This window comes from Carassius auratus, chromosome 27 (genome assembly GCF_003368295.1).
Source record: "Carassius auratus strain Wakin chromosome 27, ASM336829v1, whole genome shotgun sequence".
Lineage (NCBI taxonomy): Eukaryota > Metazoa > Chordata > Actinopteri > Cypriniformes > Cyprinidae > Carassius > Carassius auratus.
In genome coordinates, this window is record NC_039269.1 from 13,794,076 (window position 1) to 13,819,520 (window position 25,445).

Genomic DNA, 25,445 nt, shown 5'->3' on the forward strand with positions numbered 1-25,445 from the left:
TTGACTAGCGTAATGGTACTGTGGTTTTATGCAAACAAATAAAACAGAACTGTAATCAACTTGGTAAATATTGTAGCAGGAAGTTGAAAGAGCAGTTAAAGCAGCAGGCGTCCAGTCTCAGGTTCCTCATTCTCTGTTTGTGTGTGGAGCGTAAATGAGAGTAGCGCGCGCACTCGACGCTTATATCGCTCAGAAACTTGTCCTTTTAAATGAGAGTTGACTACTTTTTCTGACATTTGACAGGTAGGTAGACGAATTAAACTTCTTATCCGTTTTTAATTATTTCTTAAAGTATGTTCTAATGGTGTTAAAGTACATATCAATAAAGTAACGTTTACCTGCATCTGTATCAATATCAACAAAGCTTACCTCCGTATATGCCTTTATTTCTAATATAGACATGCTTAAATGATGATTCAACGCTATGTAAAATGAGTTGTGACGGAAACTCAACAGCTGCTAAAATAGAAAAAACTGGTTAGCCTTGAATCATTTTCCTACCAAGTTATACTGTAAAATCTGAATAATTATTGACTCACGAATTTTTTTATGATCACTTTTAACTTCTCAGAGTGAGTTTTAAAAATGATTCACGAACAACATTACAAATCACAACATTTCCCTCTGGAAAAAGAAATCACTAATGAGATTAATATCGCAATCGTCTTTAATCAACTGCAAAAAGTCTCCGATTCGTCTCTTAAAGAATAAGACTTTAGCAAAAGTCTCCTAGAGTTTCAGACAGGATCTCTAGAATGTCTTGAACTGTGCTCAGAATTTAATTTTAAGATTTTATAAGGATATGTCTCAGAGATTTTAACAGAGTTATCTCTCATTTGAATATTTATTATTTAACCTAAGGAATTTTAGGAAAAACATCTTAAAGGCAATAAAGTTGATAACATATTTCTCAACAAGGTTTAATATTTCTGTCATCATTAGACTTGACCGTTAAAATGACATTAGGACAACGTTATTTTTCTTTCAAATATAGCATTTTCCATTTTGCAGTTTGTGTATTCCATGCAAATAACATGTAAAATATATAAACTTCACGTAAAGGTCAGCAGTCTTCAAACGTCATGCTTTCCATTTTATTTTTTAGCAAAAGATGCTGAGTTTTTACACCATGACACTTGACCGGAGTTGTTAAAGAGACGCCCTTTTCAATATTTTGTTCTCAGAAATTAAGACTCTTCACTTTCTGTTCTCCTTCCAACCTCATATTTCTGTATCTGCGGGCAACAAAAACCAGAGCTAAAACGCCTAGATTAGGTTTCATCATTCAACAAGATGATCTTAAGGCACATAGCATTCTGATACAAACAGACTACAAACTGAAACTCTGAAGTAGCTGAGAGGTCTTTTGTGTGTCTCTGTCTTTCCTGTCTTACTGAACGCCCTAGAGACGCTGGACAGAGGAGGAAGTGTGCAGCCCCAGTGGCCTGCTTGCTCTCGCAGTAATCTAGCATTATAACCTTGTTACTAGTTTCCTGCTCACATCTAAAAATACTGCCACCTTAGTAGAGTCCAGCATGGCCACATACACGATTTCAACCTAGTGTTGTTCAGCCATTGAAACAACTGTAAGAACATTTCACCTTCAGCACAATGGAGGGCACTTGTATTTATTGTTTTACCTCTCTTTCTTCCTTATTACTTCTGACATCACAAGGATTGTATGCTAAATATAGCATGCGGACTTTGTTGAGCTATGTTATCCAGGCACTCGGACTTATTCATGGCAAATTGTTTAGGTTTTTATTTTAATTGTATTAATTTTTTGGCTACTTTGGGAACTGCCTACTTTGGTCGAATGGCAACAGTGTTAAACTTTTCCTGAAATACCAGAGGATGTGGAAAGAATTGCCAAACAATCTTGTCAGAACTCCCAGAGGGAGGGCAGTGATGGGTCAGAAAATGGGATGTGTGTGTGTGTGTATATATATATATATATATATATATATATATATATATATATATATATATATATTATTGTTATTATTATTGAATAGCGTTTAAAAAAAAATGGGTTTATTTTAGACCTTCACTTTGCCATCTGTCTATCTATCTATTTTATTTTTATCTGTTTTTAATTGTAGTTCAAATTCTAACCTTGTAGAAAAGGAAATGAAGCAATTCCGTGTTTGCTGCTCATTGATATAAAGTCCCTTGCCTAAGAGATTTACGGTACATGCATTTCCTCCTCATAGTCCTATTAATGTTGCTTTGTTAAAGCTGACATCCAGCATTTATGACCCCTACAATGAACCTGATTTTAAGAGAAAATGATTACTTCTTCCCAATACTCAGCTTTATGAATAAGCAAATAAGGACATATTTTCAGTAGGGGAATTCCTTGGTTTCTTCCCTATGAAACTCTAACCTTAAATAGCTCTGCACCATATTGGCAGATGGTTTATATTTAACAGCGCATTGCTTTGATGGGTTCACCTGACCTTCCAGTGAGTTTTCCTAGCTGCAAGTGCTTCGCATAACACGTTGAGAGGGTTGGTTATTATTTTGAGGTCATATTGGTATTCATATGATGCTTCTTACAATGTTCCTGGCAATCTTAAACTGAGTGACTCCATGCTTCTCCTCAGTTGACCTGCTTGATAAGCACACGTCAACAAGAGTTCTTTATGACTTGGTTGGTCATTAGGTTCTACAGGAATTGCAATATGTTTTTTGTTGACTTTCATTTTAGTCCAAAGACTAAATCTATAGCTTTTAATGGTTTTTAACCGATCAGTTTAATGCTTGACATGAAACTGTGTTCATCATGAAATATGGCTTTTTAACAAATAAGAAAATATATATAGTTTCCACTCCCCAAATGTATTCAGCCCCTTTAATGTCATAAATAACAATAATACTTAATTATTATTATTATTATTTATTCATCATGTTATATATTTAATCATGTATACTAAAGAAATGTCAAATATATTTAACAAATGTTAATTATATTATGTTGTCATTTCATTGTAGTATGATTTGTATACATTTATAAATATGAATGAATAAATAAAAAATCTGCCGTGTAAAAGCAATATAATTGATATCTGTGTTCAGGGGAAGAGTATGGGTCAGGAATCTTCTCTGTATCAGTTTTTCCTTTAATCAATTTTAGTTATCTATAAGCAGTGACATGCAAAGTTGTGTACGTCTTATGTATTATTATGTAATGCACTGTGGAGTTATTTTGACATAATAGTTAAATATTTCATGTTTGTGGTTTGTTTCGGTTTAATTCCAGTTTCTGCTCACATTTCAGTAAATGACAATGGGAAACCTTCTTCTTGCAGGAAACATGGGTTGTAAAAAATCCAAGTTGGACGGTGACCAAACTGGAGGTGTGCTTGAAGGGAACAAACACCAGCCAGTACGTACTGACCAAACTGTATATGTGAGAGATCCAACCTCCTATAAGCCTCATATAGTAAGTCGTGAGTAGTTATGGGGTGATGTGATGTTTTGACTTTCAAGGACTCTAAAGAGAAGGGTTCTGAATACTTCTAAAAGGTTTTCATGATTACATGATCATATGAAATGGTTTATTTCACAGAATAATCAGCCCTCCGGGCTCCTGCCTGGTCAGTTGTTCCAAAAAATGGAAGGTAGGTCTAATGAGCGTTATCCCACATTCTTAAGCTTTTGTAGCTTTCTTTTGTAAAATGTTTATTTATTTATTTTTATACAGAAAAGGAAAAAATAGTCATTGCTTTGTATCCATATGACGCCATTCATGCTGATGATCTGGGCTTTAAAAAAGGAGAGAAGTTAACGATTCTTGAAGAGTAAGTAAATGTCACCAGCTAATATTTTTCTTTGCCTGTTATCATGTTGATGTTGCTGTATGTGAAGTGTGATGTTTTTTTTCCAGGCATGGAGAGTGGTGGAAGGCAAAGTCTTTGTCCACAAGAAAGGAAGGATTCATTCCTTCAAACTATGTTGCAGAAGCAGACACTATAGAGACAGAAGAGTGAGTGCTGCTCAGCGTGATGAATTACTGCACAAGTGTAACTATATATGTTTTTTATTGAGTTTTTTCATCTTACATTTTGATACATCGTGAACACAATTTAGATGGTTCTTCAAAGATATCACACGAAAGGATGCAGAGAGACAGCTGCTGGCGCCTGCTAACAAACCTGGGTCATACCTCATCCGGGAAAGTGAAACCTCAAAAGGTGCACATTGTTTACTGCCTACCAATGCCCTTTGTGGTAATATAACTTCATGGTGTAACATATTCTGCTGTGTTGTGTACAGGAAGTTATTCTCTGTCAGTCAGAGACGTGGACGCTCAGGGGCTGGATGTTGTTAAACATTACAAAATCAGATCTCTGGATAACGGGGGCTACTACATCTCCCCAAAAATCACATTCAATGACATCAACAGCATGATAAAACATTACCACAGTAAGTTCCGAGGATGCTGAGAAATAAATGATAATACACTTTAATGCTGCATATTTTTATTATATGAATGTATGCGTGTTTGCTGAAATAAGAAGGATGTGCAACATTTTGTCACAGAACAACAAGACGGATTGTGTCGGAAACTAGAGAAACCATGCGAGAAGCCGAAAGCACAGAAGCCTTGGGACAAAGATGCATGGGAAATCTCTAAAGAATCCATCAAGATGGTGAAGAAGCTCGGGGCAGGGCAGTTCGGAGAGGTGTGGATGGGTGAGTTAAGGAAATGAAACCCTTCAGCCTGACAATGATTTACAAATGATCTGGAATTCGCCCCGAAGTCACAAACATACATTTAGCCACCGAGTGTTTCCTTCATCAGAAGTCCATTACATGTTCAGCTTTGCTAAACCACAGAAAAGTGTCGCTCTCTTCTTTATGGTCTTGTTATTCAAATTCGCTCCGTCTCGAAGACCCCCCAAGCGCTCGATCAAAAAAACAACAACAGCGTTTTATGTGCTCTTCAGTGGGCTTAGAAGTGACATCCTTCGGTGTTTGTATCGATGAATTGACCTTCTTTGAACATGTGTAGGCTTATAGTTACTATCGAATTCTTTGAGCCATGAAAGCATTGACAGCTCGCATTCAAATCTGGGATCTTCCTGCTGTGGCTTCTGGCTGGCATGAATGGCTCCCTTATAGCTCAGGCTGATAGCACACAGAGCCTCGGCACAGACGCGACTCTTATCAGGCCGTCCTGAGGAGGAAACTGCTATGCAACTGATGCAGGATTTGCATTTGGTTTTCTTTTATTATTCATGTGCCTCTTTCCCTTTCAGCCGCCATGATGAATTGCAGGAAGCTGTCTTAGCAAATATACAAATGGCTCCCGACCGCCCGAGGCCAAGATGTTTCCTTTGGCGCCCCGTGACCTTGTTGGCACAGCGTTGCCAGACCTTAAACACACTTTAAGTCCGTATGATGAAAGACACACTCAACGGGAAAGACTTCCTTCTGTTTGCCGTGCCCCACTTTGTTAACGTCTCAACAGAGTTTGACACAAACGATAAGATTTCAGTGTCCAGATCATTAATAAGAAAGTTTGTAAGTCTGTCATTTTGAGTGAACGGAAATGGCATTTAAGTGGAACATGATTTGAGCACACGCCGAAACACAGTGGTTAGTAACAGTCCCTCACATAGTGACACTGTCATCGCTTCTGAGAAATGCAGTTTTTGGACAGCAGTGAGTTGCGTGAAATTCTTGGTGAGAAAATGTAAGGATTGGGAGTAGTCTTTTAGAGCCGACTGACCGTCCCTTGATCTATACTGATGAACTCTCGGTTGCATGGCTGCATTTCTCGTTAGATTTCGTGTTAGACCTCGCTGTTTTGTGGCTGGACTGCGACTGTGGTGTTGGAACAGGAAGATTATTGAAAACCACAGAGAAGTGTACATGTTTAATGATGGTTTCTCTTTGTTCGCAGCGTACTATAACAACAGCACAAAAGTGGCGGTGAAAACGCTGAAGCCGGGCACAATGTCAGTGGAGGCTTTCCTAGAGGAGGCCAACCTGATGAAAACCTTACAGCACGACCGACTCGTGCGCCTCTATGCTGTCGTCACCAAAACTGAGCCCATCTACATCATCACTGAATTCATGGCAAATGGTACAAGAAGTAGTGCTCACACTTTTTAAGGTCCATTAACAAACCAATAACTATGAAGTTTGCCTTAATAAACTCCTTATTTGCAGCTTAGTAATAGTTATTAAGGTAGTTGATAAGTTTAGGTATGACATAGGATTTGGGAAGTAGAATTTGGTGATGTGAAATATATGCTTTATATGTACTAAACAGTCAATATGTTAATCAGATGCATGCTAGTAAGCAACTAGTTAATAGTGAGAATTGGTCCCTGTACTAAAGTGTTAAAGAAATACTCTTTCAATGATTAAATACTATGAGTTACAGTTCAAGGAAAGTGTAGTTGCAATGAAATTGCATTCTCGGGGACTTTTATATAACGTTTTGTTTCTTCTTCTACAGGAAGCTTATTGGATTTCTTGAAAAGTCCAGCTGGCTGCAAAGTACAGTTACCGAAGCTAATAGATTTTTCTGCGCAGGTAAAAATATTGGTTTAAGACAATATCTTCTCTTAAACCTCCATTTTCGTGTTTCTGAGGTAACTTTACAGGTTTTCTCGGCAGGAGGCTGACATCACATTTTCCATTAGTTGATGAAAAAGAGGAACAGAATCTTCTGTCAGTGCGTATTTAAAAACAAAGCAAAATCAGTCAGTCAGTCATTTGTTTTTCTCAGAAATTAAAACTCTTATTAGATTAGATCTTAGACGAATCTAAGTTGTTAGAATTTCTATATCATGTGACAACCATAATAATGCTGAGGTAACAAAGGAAAACAAACAAAAAATGGCTGGCTAAAGCATTACAGGCATCATATAATATTTAGAGTCATAACTAACTGCTTTAAAAGATAAAAACTAAATCTGTGGAAGAAAATCTATTTTCAGAGCGAGTCTTTAGGACTTTAAGATCGCCTAGAATCAGATTTCTGGTGAAACGGTGAAACAGCACCAAATAGCAAAATTGCACATCCTGTTTTAGAGCGTGAAAGAGGATGCTGATGGGGAAGTGAGACACCATCATTTTCCCTTTGTTAAAGCAACTTTTACTCCGTTAAAATTAAGTGAGAAATGCGACTACACCCACTTCTTTTTCTGTTTTAATAAATTTGAAAATGTAATGTATTCCTACAATGGCAAAGCTGAATTTTCAGCAGCCATTACTCCAGTCTTCAGTCTCACATGATCAGATCTAATATGCTAATTTGTTGCCTTATTTCTTAGTATTATCAGTCTTTGCTATTATATACAGTTGTGCTGCTTAATATTTTTCCGAAAAAATTTTCAGGATTCTTTGATGAATAGAAAGTTCAAAAGAGAGCGTTAACTTGAAATGTATATATTTTGTAAGATTATAAACATCTTTACTGTCATATACGTTCAGTTTAATGTGTCAGCGTGTTTAAAAAAGTCTTATTGACCCAAATGTAGTGTATGTCAGTGATGCTGAGTTTGTGTGTGTTTCTGCAGATAGCTGAAGGTATGGCCTACATTGAGAAGAAGAATTATATCCACAGAGACCTGAGGGCAGCTAACGTGCTGGTTTCAGATAGCCTGTTGTGCAAAATAGCTGATTTTGGCCTTGCCAGAGTCATTGAGGATGACCAGTACACAGCCAGAGAAGGTGAGTGTGGGACTCCTTTCAATGCTTTGGGAGCATATTGGATTGACACCTCTCCAGACGGTGCCTTCTAAGGCTGGGATGCAGACTGATATTGTGACAGTTTTCCTGCATCAGCAGACCTGACTGATCTGTGTGAATTCTGTGTGTTCTGTGTCTCAGGAGCAAAATTTCCTATCAAATGGACGGCACCCGAGGCCATCAACTACGGTTCTTTCACCATCAAATCCGATATGTGGTCCTTTGGGGTTCTCCTGTATGAGATTATAACGTACGGGAAAAATCCCTATCCAGGTAATATAGTTGAGATAATGGCACCTTGATTGCATCTGAGTTTAAATAAAGCATTCCAGTTTTATTGAGAGGTATCAGCATTACTCCAAGAGAAAGCTGCAATGGAGTGATAATGAAAATAAATAATCTGAGATAACGAAACAGATTCTTTTGTCAGGACTTTGTCGACATCTACTGGTCAAATTGTGTTAGATACATTTAAGGGTTTTAGTTTCCATCAGTTGAATGCATCTGAAAGGTGATTTGTCATTTGATGCAAATGTTACCAAATGTTTTGCTCTCATAACTTGTTTTCTTTTAGACTAGTGTAAAGAAAACATCCAAAATGCACATGTATTTTGTTATTTTATTTCAGTGTGCCAGAAATCATTACTTCAGTCACACTCACATATACTGCTATTCAAAAGTTTGAGATTAGTAAGATTGCTTTTGTTTTTAAAGGAGTTTCTTCTTCAAGGCTGTATCAAAAATACAGAAAAAAAACTCTAATTTTGTAAAATATCATTGCAATTTAAAATATATTTTTTATTAATATACTTTAAAATTGAATTTATTCCTTTGAAGCAAAGCTTATTTTTCAGCATCATTACGCCAGTCTTCAGTGTCAAGTGATCCTTCAAAAGTCATTTTAATATAATTTGATTCATAATCAATTTTGGAAACAGCTATTTTTTTCAGGATCCTTTATGAATGAAAAGTTAAAAAGAACAGTGTTTATTCAATATAGAATTTTGAGTTACAATAAACACTACTATTCAAAGGTCTGGGGCCATTTCTTTTCTTTTTTAAGAATTTTATACTTTTATACAGCATGGATGTGTTAAATGAATAAAAAGTGATAATAAAGGCTTGCATTATTAGAAAAGATTTATATTATTAAGAAAAGTTGTTCTTTTTAACCTTTTATTCATCATTGAATCAAAGAAAAATGTATCACTGGTTGCAAAAAAAAATATGAATCGGCATATTTAAACAAACATGTCATCTTGTCTGTTGAATAATCAACTAGGAAAGTATGGTGATATCTACACTAGTCAACATTTGAAGTGATTTCATCAAAGCTGTCCTAAAACCTAAAACCATAATGCCGTCTTGTCTTAGGACAACTTTGATTAACTTTTTTGATCCACTTCAAATGTTGACTACTCTATTAGTTCAAATGAGTTACGCACCTTTGGCGTCTTGTCTTAGAAATGGACAAAAATACCTTTTTGAAAAGACATTTATTACTCAGTTTTTCTTGTTCTCTCTATCAGTCCACTTACCCTTTCACTTCCCTCTTTTGCTTACCCTCAGGCATGAGTAACGGTGAAGTCATGAGCTCTGTTCAGAGAGGTTACCGGATGCCCCGTCCTGAAAACTGTCCCACTGAACTCTACGATATCATGAACTCGTGCTGGAAGAGTAAACCAGACGACCGGCCCACGTTTGACTATATTCAGAGTGTGCTAGATGACTTCTACACAGCCACCGAGGGCCAATACCAGCAACAGCCATGAGGATGTACTGTTTCAAGATGACCAAGAGATCTGTGATTTATCTACGAATCAGTGTACTAATATGTAACTAATAATGGGATCAATCTGCTTACTTGTGTGTAAGCAAGGTTCAGATTTTCTATTTCTACTTCAAATTGAAGTTTTAACAACCTGTTTGTTACTTTGCTCTTCTTATTCAGATTTCAATGGCTGCATTTCAATTTGTAAATCATTTTTATGTTTCAGCGTACCCTACCAAAAGTTTCATAGTCATTTTTACACATCAAAACATGTTTTTGTTTTTTAAATGAGGGGTTTGCAAACTGGAGTCTGTGGGGGGTGGGCTATTTTGAAAGGATATTTTTGGAAGTATATTTATTGTCAAAAGAGCTATACCAATACATTTGAATTGAAATAAGATGTTTAGTTACATTCACAAGTGCAAACGCTGAAAACGAACACTGCAAAACACTTGTCTTTAAACTATCACACATTTTCTTAAAAGGGTGTGAATAATTTATGAATTACATTATACAGCTGCCTTTATATTTTAGTAAGAGGGTCCCTCAAAAAGGAGCATCATATTTTTTTAAACCTCTGGTTTAAATAAAAATAATATTGATTTTTTTGCATTACATAATTTAATAGCAATATTGATAATGTTACAATAATGAACAGAGCAATATTTTGTAATTAAACCTTCAAATTGCCTTGTATTTGATTAGCTTTAAGAGTGAAATGCTTTGTATATTTAAAATATTTTGTACATTTGTATATTATCTAGAAACCTAATAAAGTGAATCTTTTGTGATTGATAAAACAGTTTTCTGGGTCATAAAATATTACACTACCAAAACTAAGGAAATGACCTTGAAAGAAATCTTCTTTAAAGGGATAGCTCTCCAGAAATGAACAGAAAAAGAAGACATTTTGAAGAATGTGGGTAACCAAACAGCTGCTGGTAGCCACTTGGGCATCTGTCATTGAGCCATCATTGTATGGAGAAAAAAATAGGGACCAGAAACTTGAGTTCAGCAGAAAAATTAAATCAATACAGGTTAGTAACAACTTAAGGGCGAGTAAATGATTCCATTGTTTTCATTTTTGGCTGAACTATCCCTTTAATACCCGTCCTCTGTAATTCCCGCCCATTTATGCTCATGTGACCAATTCAAGATGTCCGCGCCCTTCAGATTGGAGGCGTGACGTCGCTAGAGACAGATCAAAACAGCTCGTCAAGTCTGCAAACTCTCATTCAACTCTTCCTTGACACTTCTTTGACTCTGCCAACGATGGATAAGGACAGTCTGATTCTGTGAGTTAATGATGAATGAATGCGTGTTATAATAATGTCATTATGTTTTGTTGTAGAACGAGATCAACTCCCTGACAAGAAAAATGAATTGTCTAATTCTGAATTATTTAATACGACAGGCATCTGTGTTAAAATACTTTAGTTTATAAAGCACCTATCGATTATACATACGTAGGTAGTAGCTATTGTGAGGAAAAGTAACGTTACATATGCAGTTTAGTTACCGTAAACTGTGGGAAACTCCTATTCCTCAGCTGTCTAATCTAAGTGTCCGATAATAAAAAAAAGAAGAAAATGATGAATTGCAATAATAATAATGTTAATGATAAATGTCTTTAATTATATCACAAAATATGTTCTAATATTTTATATCCAAAGAGCATCTCAGTATTGATAATATAGTAATACAGTGTATCATTTTCAGATGTGACACTGGAACACAAAAACAGTTTTGATGTTACCATTGATGTATGGTTTATTAGGAGGAAAATATTTGGACAATACAACTTGTTGAAAATCTGGAATCTGGAAGGTGCAAAAAAATCTGAATATTTAGCAAATTGCCTTTAAAGTTGATCCAGGGTCACAAATAATTGCTAAAAGGTTTTATGAGCACTCATACTCGATTTGTCTATTTATATAATTATATATTTACATTTCAATACAAATGACATACACTACTGTTCAAACGTTTTTATCATCACAGTTGAAAACTGCCAAATGCTTATTGTGCAAACATTTTTACAGATTATTTAAAGAATAGAGTTTTACTTAAAGTACTTAATTCTTTCAAAAAACAAAACAAACAAAGAAAAAAAAATCATACTGGCCACTGACAGCCTTTGAATGCTAGTGTTTATCTGCATGGCTTTGTAATGGAGACAACAGGGTGTGTGTTTTTTGTGGCTCTCTCTGCACAAATGCTTATCAAGCTGTGAAGAAAGAGTCAACCGTTAGTCCCCTGATCTCAAAAGCCCTTATCTACTCTCTTCACTTGCTGCTTAACACATCTGTGAAACCTGATCATCTCGAGCAAAGGGAGGGCCTTCGGAGTACAAAAGATGCATGGAAATGAGTGTAAAGTAATGTCATTGAGAGATTTTGATGGCTGTTATCCATCCCAGCCCCAAAGACTTCCCAGAGCTGAAGAACGACACGTTTCTGAGAGCGGCTCGAGGAGAAGAGCTTGAGCACATTCCAGTGTGGTGTATGAGACAGGCTGGCCGCTATCTGCCAGGTAGGTACCCATCCTATGTGATCTGTTCTTTTTTATTCAGCATATGCAGTGTATTTACTAACTAGCATCTCTGTGGCTCTGTTTACAGAGTTCAGGGAATCGAGGGCAGGGAAGGATTTCTTTGAGACATGCCGCTCTCCTGAAGCTTGCTGTGAGCTTACTCTACAGGTCAGCACCGCTGAACACCTTCATTCTTACCTAGCTTCTTATAACACCGTGAGTTTCAACACTCTCTCAATTCTCTGTTTTAGCCACTCAGACGATTCCCATTTGATGCTGCCATCATCTTCTCTGACATCTTGGTGGTCCCTCAGGTGAACCAAGGGTCATAATTTGACTTCTAATTTACCGAATTACCCAAGAATATTATGTCTATTTCTATATCCAATATGTTTGAGCAGGCCATGGGAATGGAGGTTCAGATGTGTCCAGGAAAAGGCCCCACATTCCCAGAACCACTGAAGGAGCCTGAAGATCTGCAGAGACTAAAGACTAAAGTGGACGTGTCATCTGAACTCGACTACGTGTTTAAAGCCATCACACTGACACGACACAGAATAGAGGGGAAAGTTCCTCTCATCGGCTTCACTGGAGCTCCGGTGAGAAAACCACGCTACAATCCTCACGTGTCTAAAGAGACTGAAAATGCACAAGATGTTTGGGGATAACAAATCAAAAGATAAATTGTTTAGTATTTCTTCGGAACCTAAATAGAAGCAAATATTTAGATGTTTGACAGTAACTAACGATATGGTTGTTTTGCAAAGCTGATTGTTTAAATTATGATCTATTCACACTTCAGTTTAGGGGCAGGAAGATATTGTATTTATTTATTACCTTAGTTCAGCAAGAATGCATTAAATCAGATTTTTATTTCAGATAAATGCTGTCCTGTTGAACTTTGTGTTTATCAAATAATCTTGGCAAATATGTATAATGGTTTCCACAAAATAAATAAATGCCTATTTAATATGGTTAATAATATGAAATGTTTCTTGAGCACCAAATCAGCATATTACAGTAATTTCTGAAGAATTATGTGAGCGTGAAGACTGGAGTAATGATGCTGAAAATTCTGATTTGCCATCATAGAAATAAGTTCTATTTTACAATATATTCAAAAATAAAATGGCTATTTTAAATTGTAATAGTATTTCATCTATTTACTGTATTGTCAAATTCCTGAAATCAACGGTCTCATCTTCATCTTTTGTATCTCTTCTGAATGGCAGTGGACTCTGATGTCCTACATGATTGAAGGAGGAGGCTCCGTGACGCACTCCAAGGCTAAACGCTGGCTCTACAGGTATCCAGAGGCCAGCCACAAACTCCTGAGCCAGCTGACAGACGTCATCGTGGAGTATCTGCTCGGACAAGTGCAAGCTGGAGCTCAGGTGAAGAGAACGAGTGAATTGAGGTCGCGGGGGAAAATGCTTTAAAAATCTTGTTGCTGTTGTTTTTTTGGACACAGAATGTATGTAATATAAAGTCAATTTTCACTCATTTCCTTTTAGGCTCTGCAGGTTTTCGAGTCTCACACTGGTTGTTTGGGTCCAGTGGAGTTTAAAGAGTTCTCTCTGCCATACCTGAGAGACATTGCTCGCCGTGTTAAAGACCGGATCAAAGAATCTGGTTTGGACAACGTGCCTATGGTAAATAGACAGTTTAATCTTGATTTACGAAGTCACACTTAACTTTATTAATATGTGATTGAAATGTGGAAAACCGCAACATACGTGATTTATCCCAAGGTCAGAAACATCACCAGTGAAAAATAAATACACTTAAATGTAAATGAAATACATTTATTTAATGCTAAGTACACTACAAATTACAAAGTTGTATAGTTATGTACTTAAAAAAATGTCCTGCAATTTACTTTTAGCATACTAAACTGGTATGATTAAAGTCTGCTAAATTGGACAGTCAAAGATATACTTGGTATATTCTATGGTGCACTCTAAAGTGGAACCATTGCAAGTATACTTCAGGTACATTTTACATATTATGCATTTAAAATCTGATATTATTCAAAGATCATACAATCTGCATCAATAGTGACATCATTAAGAAAAGTGCATTGTGCATAAGTAATATGTAAAGTTTAATTATAATTTTACATTTTAAATGTTTGTCTCCTGCACACTTGTGATAACATGATTTGCCACTAGTTGTCAGTATCAGATCAAGTTTTGTGAAAGTTTCCACTGAGACTCTCCTTCAGTGATCGCTCAGCTCCTCTAGATCTGTTGTCTTTTCTGTTTCATGTTCAGATTGTTTTTGCTAAAGATGGACACTATGGGCTTGAGGACCTCTCGGAGTCTGGTTATGAAGTGGTGGGTCTCGACTGGACCATAGATCCACGTTCAGCACGGTCAGTCACTGACATGTGATGCAGCATTAATGTTTGTTTTTCTGATATCAGTCTTATATTCATACAGCACCTTGCAAAGGTATTCACACTTCTAAACAAGTCTCGCTTTAAGATCCTTTACTGCAGTTTTGTTCCTTGATCGTATTATTTCAAAGAGTTGTGTAGGTGTGATTTTTGGCCTCTTCTTTCAGGCAGATTTGCTCCAGATTGGTCAGGTTTGTTATACAGTACTTCATATTTCAAATAGTGTCACAGTTGGAGTGAGATCAGGGCTTTGGCTGGCTCATTATATCATTTTCTTTTTTATTCTTTCGCCCTGTTTTTAGGATCACTGTCGTAAATGATCAAGCGTCACTTTTTTTTAAACGGATTTTCTTTTACTGAATGTATTTGTACACAATACTAACTGAACACAGTGCTGTACAAAAAAATTAAATAGCAAAAATAATACAAAAAAAATTAAAATAATATAATAGTCATCAACAAATGGAATTATTGAATTATTTATAGTTGCTATCCTAATTAGCAGTTAAATAGTGCCTGCTCTTCTTTTACACTTTAATCAATTAATTCAATTAATCTATTTCTGAATAAAAATTTATAATAATTAATTGATTCAAAATGTAGTTTTGTAAAGAGAACCAGTTATATTCAAAGTAACTTTTGGCTTTTTTTTTTTTTTTAAGATCATGAGAAACTGTGATGATTGAATATTTCTCAGTGTAAGAACTTATATAATGTATGTATATATGTGTGTGTTTGTGTTTTTCAGTGTCAGGACTGGAGGAAAAGTTAGTTTGCAAGGCAACATGGATCCCTGCGCTCTATACGCCACAAAGGTGAGGAAAGAAACATCAAAACAACTCGTGACAGAATCATTGCTCCTCTGAAACCCAAGCAGTTCTCTGCATCACTACGCTGTAGAAGTGTTTGTGCTTCAAAAGCATTACTTTACTTCTGCTTAGTCCATTTCAAAATAAAGAGGTCATTTTGCTTTTACAAATTTAGGCCCGGCTGGAAATATGAGCCGTAAGAGCAGCTGTTTTCCACGCAGAGCTGTCTTTGGCTTTCATTGCTCGTTCATTACAAGCATGGCTTTCATATCATTGTCTCAATTATTTTTTTCCACTATCATTTTAGAAGTTATGGGGGTTATGTTTAGCTCATAGATTTTGACCTGATGTATGATATCCAACTCAAACACTTCTCTTCATTAATGTGTGATCAGGAGCGAATATCAGAGATCGTGAAGAGGATGTTGGAGGGCTTTGGCACCAAGGGCTACATCGCTAATCTGGGTCACGGTCTGTACCCCGATATGGACCCAGAAAATGTGGGCGCGTTCGTAGAGGCCGTTCACACCCACTCTCGCCAGCTCCTCAACCGCAAATAAAACTCTAATCTGCCATCAGAAGACCTGAAGCACAGGAGAAACTACTTCTTTTTATTTCACACCGTATTGTTAAATATATAATATACTTTTTGATTTGAATAATTAACTTTCATTTAATAATTAATTAGTTAATAATTAATTTCTTTTTTTTCCTCCTAATGATTTTGTGGTGAAATGTGACCCAGATATTTCCTGACAATCTTTTGAGAGATTCGCCTGCTCTCAACTCATCTCAATGATTATATAGTATTTAAGACTAAATAACCTACTTTTAATAATGGCTCCACTCTAATCCATCTAATCTTTAATATAATTTTCAGTCGGAACGCGTCTTTCTCGGTTGGATTGATGTGTTTTCATTAGAGCCGATGCACTGTACGATCACAGAAGAATGTGGATGGATGAAATCTGATTAAATCCGAAGCGCTGTGTGGTTTGTTTTTAACGCAGTGCCATAGGAACATCTGGGCTGAGACTGTCTTGACTGGAATTGTGACTGACGCTAATGAACCTCCGAGAATGTGTGTACATATCAATGGCTGTTTTATATGACGCAAAATAAAGAGTGATCCTTTTAAGACAAACACCCCTCAGGGGAATTTCTCCGAGGTGAATGTTGCATACCTAAATCACGTGCATCCATTTTTTTTCTAGTCCCTTTGTTTTGTTTTTCTAGTCTTTCGGTGGGGGGGGGTTCACTCTCTTGATCTATGATTACTGTCTCTCTTACTGCGTTTCACATTTAGTATTAGAAATGTTAATCCCAGAGGACGTAATACCAAACGAGGAATAAGCACCCTGGGTAAGAAAATCCTTAAATCCAGTTGTTTTTTTTGTTTTTGGGAGGGTGGGAGTGGGATTCCCCAGCAACACATCATGTGATGTTTTGAAGAACCTTGAACTTCAAAACAAGGATTTATTGGAATTGCTATACATTTTTCATTTGTATGAGTGCTGTCTGAAACCCGTTTGTGTACATGAAATGGCAGAGTTTTGATACCAGCTTGTGAATGTGTCATCCGTTAGCATAACAGAATGATTACTGATTCATTTTCGGTTAAAGTTGTTTACTGTCTGTTTTACAAGCTACCACGGACTGTAAATTGAAACAGCATGATGGATGCTTTTCCACACTTGCATACGGTCATTCAGTGTGAAATGTAGGCAGCTGCAGCCCTCTTTTACCCTCATCTACCGGTGCTCGGTGTTGGCAGTGCTGGGAATGTCTGGCCTTGATTGTGTGTTAGGTGCTGTAAGCCCCGCTGAAAAAAAGAAATGTCCTGTAATCAATTTGCTGATTAGTGTTGTTGGGTTTTGAAGCCCCTGTCACTCGCCGCCAGTTTGTGTCCATGGAGCACAGCTGTGATTGGGGGGGCTGGGCTCTTTTCCTAGTGAGGCACAAGCGCATACACACACGTGCACACACTTATTCTGTGATACCTCAAGGGGCTCCTGGCATTATTTTTAATTGCAACAATGAATCCACTAAAAAAAAAAAACTGAATTCCCCAAGGTCTCCTTTAGGAAGCCACAAGGGGGATGAAAGTGTGGGTTTGGGCTCAATCTCTCAGCAAATCAGCAGGCCTGAAATTCCAATATGTTCCTGAAGACAGCAGGCTGTACATCATTTGTCAGGTCCTGGCGCTATCACGGCTTTATCAGATAGGAGGGTTTTGGGGGGCTTGGCCTAAGATTGATTAGAATTTTTGGGTACTGATTTCAAGTCGTTGTCAGGATGGTGAAGTCCAACTTGAAAAATTGAAATGATTGATCTTTAAAAAGGTGTGTATTCTAGGCTGCTTTTCCTAAAATGCCATGTTCACAAAACCAAAGTTTGATCATGTGAGTGAATTATTGTTGGGCATTAAGGTCCATTATTTAAAGCAATGTATGAAGCACAACTTACTCAATACAAGCAGGTTTCTATCAGTGTTGCTAGGTTTTCACAACAAAACCCGCACAATTGCTACTCAAAACTAGCCGAATTGTGTTTCAAGGTGGTTCACCTGGTAAAAATATATTCCTGCTTTCCGGGGGTAATATATATGTTTTTGTCTGGGTTCCCCTGTTTAAATAATCATTTTAGGGGCTCAATATCATATTATCGGGGACACTTAAACCTCCGGACATGAAAAACAACCCACAGCTAGTGTTAATTTAGCCCGATTCCACGGGAAAACCACAGACTTGGCAACAATGGTTTCTATTGGTCATTGCTGCAAATGTGTGACTTGAATCCTTTGCAAAATCTGCATGGGGAAATATTTCACCCTCAAACGACGTTCCCAAATGTGTGTCACTCGGTGTACTGATCCTAATGCTTGAGTGAGTGAATAATGCAATGACTCACTCGAGAACATTTGTTACCACTAATGGCATATCATAATCTGCAGAAACAGATCCCCACCAAGACATTTTCTGACAGTCTGTAATGTGCAAACATGCTGTGTTTTGACTGACAGCTACACGCTAAATCCACAGTCACCGCTGCCTACTCTCTGAGCATGGCCTATACGGGATACTGTTAGAATGATTTCACAAAATGTACACACAGAAGAAACAACAGAAGATATGATATAATTGTATAAATAAAATGTAAACTACCATACTTTAATATACATGTGAATATAATACATTCAAATGCATTTATACTTAACTATGCAGTTGTTAAAGGGATATTGCACCCAAATACTAAAGGGATACTTGACCCAAACATTAAAATTGTCACCCTCATGTCATTCCAAACCCGTAAGACCTTTGGAACACAAATTGTGGTATTTTTAATGAAATCCGACAGCTTTCTGATCTTCCATAGACAACAACTGAACTACCACAAGGTCCAGAAAGGTACCAAGAATGACAACATATTCCTTGTGAAATCAGTGGTTCAACCAGACCATTGTTGTTTATGGATCAGAAAACTATCGGATTTCATCAAAAATATATTAATTTGTCTTACTGGTTTGAAACGACATGAGGGTGAGGAATTGACATATAAAAATAAATATAAACTGTCATTTTTAAAATTGCTAAATTGAGTGCCAAATGTGTAATATTAATATTATGTGACATAAGTGGTTCAACCTTAATTTCGTGAGGCTGTGAGAATACTTTTTTGTGTGCAAAAAAAAATAAAAAAAAATAAAAATAATGTTATTCAACATTTTCTTCTCTTCTGAGTCTTTGCCATGAGTTCAGGAGAGTAGGCTACTATGACCTGTGCATTCCTCTGCTTGTAAACAAGGCGCAGCGAATCTGTGTTCTCCATCAGAACACAGACGGACACAGCTGGGAAGAGAAATTGTTGAATAAAGTTATTTTGGTTTTCTTTGAGCACAAAAAGTACTCTCATACCTTCACAACCACAGAACCACTGATGCATTTATAACCCTACAGGCTTACTTGGTATTACATTTGCATCAAATAACAAAAAACTAGTCAACATCAGTAGGTGTTTCTGGCTGTGGGAGTATTTGACATAATCCTCTCCGACTGCCGTTATCAGTCTCTCACTATTTTCCCGTCTTATTGAAGAGAAAACCAGTGCTTTTGGATTCTTGGAACTCCGCTCAGCCAAGCAAATTCGAGGACTGGAAGTAATTTGTATAATTTTACATTAACCGCTGTATTGCGAACATGAATTAACAATGAACTCATTAACAATGAGTATATTCTTAGATTTCCATAAACCTAGATTAATAAACGATGTACTTCATATTAAAAAAGTGCAACCAATTACACACTTCGCAGCTGTTCGGCTTGCTCTTTCATTCTGTTCCTCTCCAGATATGTTCCTCCTTCCGTAATCCACTACAGCTCTCCGTTCCCACTCAGCCCACCCCACCTCCCACCTAAAAAAAGTCCCAAGCTGCCCCACCCCTCCTTACCCAGTCTTCCGACACCCCAATTACAGAGGGATTCTGGGAAAATCAGAGCAGCAGAACAAAGCTCTGCAAATCAGCTCCCCTATGAACACAATATGTGATTACGCTGACAGCAGAACCTGCCATGCAGGGTGCAAAGGACAAAGCTTCCTCTCACTGCACAAACCTGCCCAGAAGCACAACAGTTCTCAGAGTTGCCTGACAGGCTCGTGTGCGCCATGACTACGTTTAGACGTCCTCCTTCTCATGATGGGCTGGGTTCTAATTAAAGAAAAGCCTCCGTAACATTGTTACACTTATAAACAACGCTTGTTTTCCCCCACCAAGCCCAACACCTACTCCTCGCTCCAATCTGACAGGCTCAGCCCGCGCTGGAAGCTCACAGCAAGGTGGGGAAAGCCAATTACTCGTCTCTTTTCCTGGCGTGTCACTTCTGCTAAATCACTGAGCTAAGGAAATGCCTTCTCTTTGCAGCCTGTCTTAACAGAGCCAACCCCATCCATATTTCAGCCGGCAGCACTGCCATGCTTGACAAACACTTACTCAGTGGTCCTCACAAGAGCGCGGGGCTGCACCGGGTCCAAGACACAATGAAGAGCAGCAGCTGTGAGGGACCCTGATGGATGGGATAGTTTGTATAAGCAGGCCCAAAGAGCATTGTTCCTGTCGACTGCATCTCTAACACAGTCGATCACTCTGACACGAGGTTTTGCTGGAGTTTATTGTGATTCAGACGCTGAGTTTCTAAAGAGGAGACAGGAGGAGAGCTGGAGATGTAGTCTGGACAAGATGTGTGGTGGTATCAAGCTTTTTTGGCTAACTGTAGTGAGATTTCTGAACTCGTGAAACAAAAACTGGAGATTAGCATACAGATCAGGCGTTTGAAACTTTTTAATGCTTATTCGTCTGAAGTTTGTTTTCTCAGTATTTATGTTCTGGGGGAAGGGATTTAAAAAATCTCCTACGCACACTATAATTCTTTTTTTTTCTATCGTAAATAATATAATAAATATCATAAACATTATTGCATTATAAAATAACTGTTTTCCAGTTGAATATATTTCCTATTATGACAAATCCATTACCCCAGTCTTCAGTGTCACATGATCCTTCGGAAATAATTAAGATATGCTGATTTGGTGCTCAAGAAATTTGTTATTAATGTCAATGTAGAAAACAGTTGTACTGCTTAACATTTTTTTTTTTCTTGGTGAAAACTGCTATATTTTTTTTCTTTGATTTAAAATAAAGTTTAAAAGAACAGCATTTGTTTGAAATCATTTTTTATATATATATATATATATATATATATATCTATATATATATATATATATATATATATATATATATATGAAAATGGCTGTCACTTTTGATCAATTTCTATGTATTTGCAGTCCTAGTACCTGTAAATGATATTGCAAGGGGTTCATATAATGGGTTTATCATCTACACACAACTATGTGGTATCACTGGACTGTAACAAATTAAAATAAAAAAAAAAATAATAATAAACTCTAAGAGAAAAATACATCAGGAATAAAAGATGGACTTGATCTAGCTGTATATAATATTCAGTTTAAAAAGAGGCAAAGACGTGTCTCACACTTTATTCATAGAAAAGCACTGAAATTCAACACAAATCATATAAAATGGTAGTAGCATTACATAAATAGTAATAAATTTTTGTTTATAGACATTAGCTCAAGAGGTTGCACAAACAAAAAGTGTTGATGAACTATACTTTTGTGGCAACAAATACTGGATACCTTTTTATAATTCAGTAGCACAAAGAGGCGACAAACACTTTCCCTTAAATTAAAACGAAACAAAATCAAACAGTAGATGAACTAGTGAACAATCTCTACCAGCGATTATTTTTTTCCTTCTAAACTCTAGGGACAGATCAAAACACTGGTACAGTTAACACATACAGACACTTAAGAGTATGGAAGAGAGAAATCAAAAGCCAGAGGAGGTTATTCTCTTTTTGTAATGCCATTGGACCAACTAGTTAGCTACAGAAAATGCTCTCTTTTTTTTACTTTTTTTGTTTGTTTTTGTAATATTTTTTAATTATTTTTTTATAATCAAACAGGCAGCACTATTATCATTCTGAAGATGTGATTATATATATATATATATATATATATATATAAAAAGTAAATTCCCTAATCTGTGACTTTCTCTCAGGTCCATCCACTGAGCTCCCCGACAGAGCGGTTGAGGAACAATGGCTGCATAACGTGACTAACACCTTGCTGTTCGAGTATGCCACAGCTGAGGCAACTATTATGAACTCTAAAGAAAAAGAAAATAAAACCTCTGTGAACAAAATGAACCAAAAGTGGAAACCAGCAAACCATTTAAATGAAAGTGACCAACCTTAAACCAACAACACAGAGAAATCTCCTCAAGATTTAGCCATTAATGAAGCATCCGTCAAAGTCTCGATTAGGCAATGGTAAGTCGCAACCTCAAAACAGACCTTACTGCCCTCAAAAGCCCCAATACAAGATAATCGAAGCGAAGGAGAACAGAATAGCAGATGCCCTTCATCCTTGTTCGGGCCAGTCGAAGGTGTAGGTCCGTTTTCTCTGTGCTGTACTCCACTGACATTGGCAACACAATGTCCTGAAACACATGCAGTGCTTTCAGAGAAGACTATAAGGCTTCAAAGTAAAGAGTTGTACATCGATCAAAGGCAAAGACCATCCAAACTCGAAGCTCGTGCAGATTACTTTACTTACAAGATACAAACAGTTGAATTTTGGGAGAGCGCCCCCACCCCCGAGCCAAACAAGGAGAAAAGACGGAGGAAGATCGGGGTGAAGAGGGCAAACCGTGAAGTGGTTCTGCATAGTCTGTTCATAAACATTTGTCCCCTCCTTTCTTCTTCTTTACATGCTTCCTCTTGCAAAAAAAATGTATTACAAAAAAACGAAATAAAAGAGGATACAAATAAAACAGTAAGTCAGAAATGTACACAGGAGCACCTGAGAAATGTTTCTGAAGTCTTTCCTCATACGGTCGTCACATTCCCAGCCCAACAGATTCAAGTATCCCAAAAGAAAAACATACAGTTATCATAAATAATTATAACTTTACAATTTTTTGAATTGACACTTTCATATTTACAATATCTTAAATGCTTATGCTACTATTTTTTTTTTTTTCTGTTTTGTTTCTTTAAGTGATTCCCTGAGAACGGAGTTGAGCATCTCTTTTCTCGTTTTCCTTCAGATGGAAGCCGCGGAGTGCATTCTAAGTGTTCGGATCCTCTGGGGCACTTGTGGAGGGCGGAGGTCATGGAATGTGGAAGATATTACGGTACAGTTTAAAGCCAGCTAATTCCTCGCTCTGCCAATATAGCTGTTTTTGTCCAATGCATCTATACATTTCACCTAATTTGTACACAGTAAGTAACTGCTGATCCGAATGCGTCATGTAGGGGATGGAATTTAATGAAGTGCTAGTACATATATATTATTACTGCTACTCAATCTCACAAGTCTTTTTGTTTCTGTTTTCGTTTTTCCACTGAGAGGTAACAGAGAAACATATATGGCTGATGTTGATGGGTAAATATCTCGGTTTCATTCAAGCTCAGCAATGGAAGGACCGAGCGCTGAATTTTCCAACAGAGAATAAGATGAGCCAGCCGATAGAAACAAACACAGGAGAGAGGGGAGGGCTCACGTCTTGTGGCTCGCTCGAGTCGTGGTTGGGAGGTTCGGCAGAGTGTAAGTTTGAGGTGGTGTGCCCGTCTCACTCTTAAAATCAGGCCTTTTCCAGAAAGAGAGAGAGAGAGTTAAAGCTGATCTGTAAAATACGACTGAGGTATGAAAATAACACTGTGTGCGAGTGTTTCAGGAATGACTGTTTTGATCTGAGTGTTCAAGCCCCTTCCAAAACCGACCAAACACCTCCCCCACGCTCCAAATTTACCACTATAATCATTTGGTTTCTCTTTATGTGCCACTTTTACATTTTTATCACAATATCTTGATTAAAACGAAATCAAGAATGAACCAAAACAAAAACATAAATGGTCTTAATTACAGTTGTTGTTCTCCCTCCACAGGTTCGACCTGGTAGAATAACTTAGTGAACAGAAATTGTTCGCAATAATAAAAAAAAAAAACGAGATGAAAACAAATGAACGAAACTTAAAATTTCACCAAAGGTGACCAAAAAACAAAACAAAAGGAAGGATAAAATAATGCCTTAAATAAACGGAGGAGTGAAAAAAGCGAACGAGTTCCCCGCAATCAACCGAAACGTTCCCGTACCAACATCATGAGTTTCTTCTTGCCCTTATAGATCTGTTTGAGGTTGTCTATAAACTGGGCGAACTGAATGTGGCCGTCTTGGGCCAAAAGGAAGGTCTCGCGTGCCTTACTAAGGAACTCGATGAACTCTCCGTAGTGGCGCGGGCTGATGTGCGTGAGGCGGGAGTGGGTGGTGTTGATGTAGGCGCTGATGGTGGCGTCCAGTAGCTGTCTCAACGGGGCTTTGTCAGTGCTCATAAGCTTGCCCGAGTTACGTCTGCCAGGGATGCCGGCCAGGCCGGGGGCCGTCATTGTGCAGCGCCGCAAAATGTCCGAGAGCACCGTGGCGCAGTGAACGCTCTTGACCACCAGAGGGATGATGGCAGCCAGCTCGTTCTTGCCCAGCGAGTGGCTGAGAGCACAAGCCCACAGCACGTCGTTGATGGCCGGATGCGTGTCTTGGTTGTAGGCCAGGTTCAAGTGGGTCATGGCAAGAGACGCCAGTTTGAAGGCTCGAAGGGGGTAGCCGCGGTGCTCCATGTAGCGGGCGATGGTGAAGAGCTGAGAGTAGGTCATGCCCGTGGAGGCGGCGTCGATGACTATCTGGTAAGCCGTCTCGAAGGCAATGTGGTCCTTCTCGCAGAGGGTGAGGGCGGACAGGGCGCAGTTTTGGGGGTCCTTCATGGCGCACTGCAGGGCCAGGGTGCGCGCGCAGCTGGCGAGCTCCTCCCGCTGTGGGTAGTCAAGGCTCAGACGCAGGATGGTGTTGTGGGACATCACTGTGGCGGCCACTATGCTGGTCGCTTCGGTGGGGGTGAAGAGAGTGTACCAGCTCTGCAATATGCTAACCAAAGCTCTCAGACCTGCGATGAGACAAAAGAATCAATCAGAACAAGTTTTGCTTGTGCTTCTACATGCATTTAGAAACCACACGATAATCTAACCAAGCCATTCAACTTATCTCCAATATCAGGGAAACAATCGAGTGTTTAAAGGATTAAATACACATTGGTTGTCAGTTGGAGAATGCGCAGAACTCAACTGTAGTCCGATTAATGTGCATACATGTTGGACAAAGCTGAGCTACAGTCGCATTATTTAGGTCAGTTAGTTTGAGTTAGACAAAATGGATTTCAGTCAAACTGCAGGGTTTACAGGACATTTTAAAAAGACAAAACTATTAAAGTGCATGTCAGTGTCTTAATGAAATGGCTTTGCATTTAAACCTGGCAGGAAAAAAATAATAATAAAAGAAATCAGATTGATACAGACCGACTTCAGTAGCACATGTGACTAACCAACGAACCATCTCCCGCCGCCTCCAGTTGAGTGTGGAAAGAGTCATCCTCATCACCTGCAGAGAAATGTCATATTGCATTAGACACACAAAAGATTAGTGTACTGGAACTAATACACACAGTGTACATAAAAACACCGAAAACTATTCAAAACAAGGCCATTATCTAAAATGAAAAAATAAAAGGTTCAAACTGTAATGATATTTCACACTAGT

General features: G+C 37.8%; 3 protein-coding genes across 4 annotated transcripts in view; 2 read left to right on the forward strand and 1 right to left on the reverse strand.

The window, feature by feature from the left end:
• The first annotated feature begins 87 nt into the window (after window positions 1-87).
• Window positions 88-9,737, forward strand: LOC113045558 (tyrosine-protein kinase Lyn-like). 2 transcript variants are annotated; one of them, XM_026205985.1, is made up of 13 exons: window positions 88-243; window positions 3,312-3,445; window positions 3,572-3,623; window positions 3,707-3,803; window positions 3,890-3,988; window positions 4,093-4,196; window positions 4,279-4,428; window positions 4,546-4,698; window positions 5,912-6,094; window positions 6,473-6,549; window positions 7,539-7,692; window positions 7,852-7,983; window positions 9,280-9,737. In XM_026205985.1, exons 2-13 carry the CDS (start codon window positions 3,317-3,319, stop codon window positions 9,480-9,482), a joined length of 1,533 nt encoding a protein of 510 aa, XP_026061770.1. In that variant the 5' UTR covers window positions 88-243; window positions 3,312-3,316; the 3' UTR covers window positions 9,483-9,737. The 2 variants fall into 2 exon arrangements, with proteins under 2 accessions (XP_026061770.1, XP_026061771.1); XM_026205986.1 differs by having other exon boundaries at window positions 3,312-3,388.
• Window positions 9,738-10,631: 894 nt separating this feature from the next.
• LOC113045562 (uroporphyrinogen decarboxylase) lies at window positions 10,632-16,406 on the forward strand. Its single transcript, XM_026205992.1, has 10 exons — window positions 10,632-10,776; window positions 11,901-12,013; window positions 12,102-12,181; window positions 12,265-12,327; window positions 12,415-12,612; window positions 13,246-13,407; window positions 13,528-13,665; window positions 14,287-14,387; window positions 15,160-15,226; window positions 15,616-16,406. Exons 1-10 carry the CDS (start codon window positions 10,754-10,756, stop codon window positions 15,778-15,780), a joined length of 1,110 nt encoding a protein of 369 aa, XP_026061777.1. The 5' UTR covers window positions 10,632-10,753; the 3' UTR covers window positions 15,781-16,406.
• A 4,849-nt stretch (window positions 16,407-21,255) lies between these two features.
• The window catches only part of LOC113045563 (zinc finger SWIM domain-containing protein 5-like), a 41,374-nt gene continuing 37,184 nt past the window's right edge, over window positions 21,256-25,445 (reverse strand). Inside the window, exons 13-14 of the mRNA XM_026205993.1 lie at window positions 25,205-25,286; window positions 21,256-24,795 (exon numbers count right to left, since the gene is read on the reverse strand). Coding sequence (XP_026061778.1) covers window positions 23,933-24,795; window positions 25,205-25,286 — 945 coding nt within the window. The 3' untranslated portion in view covers window positions 21,256-23,932. The remainder of the gene's footprint in view (window positions 24,796-25,204; window positions 25,287-25,445) is intronic.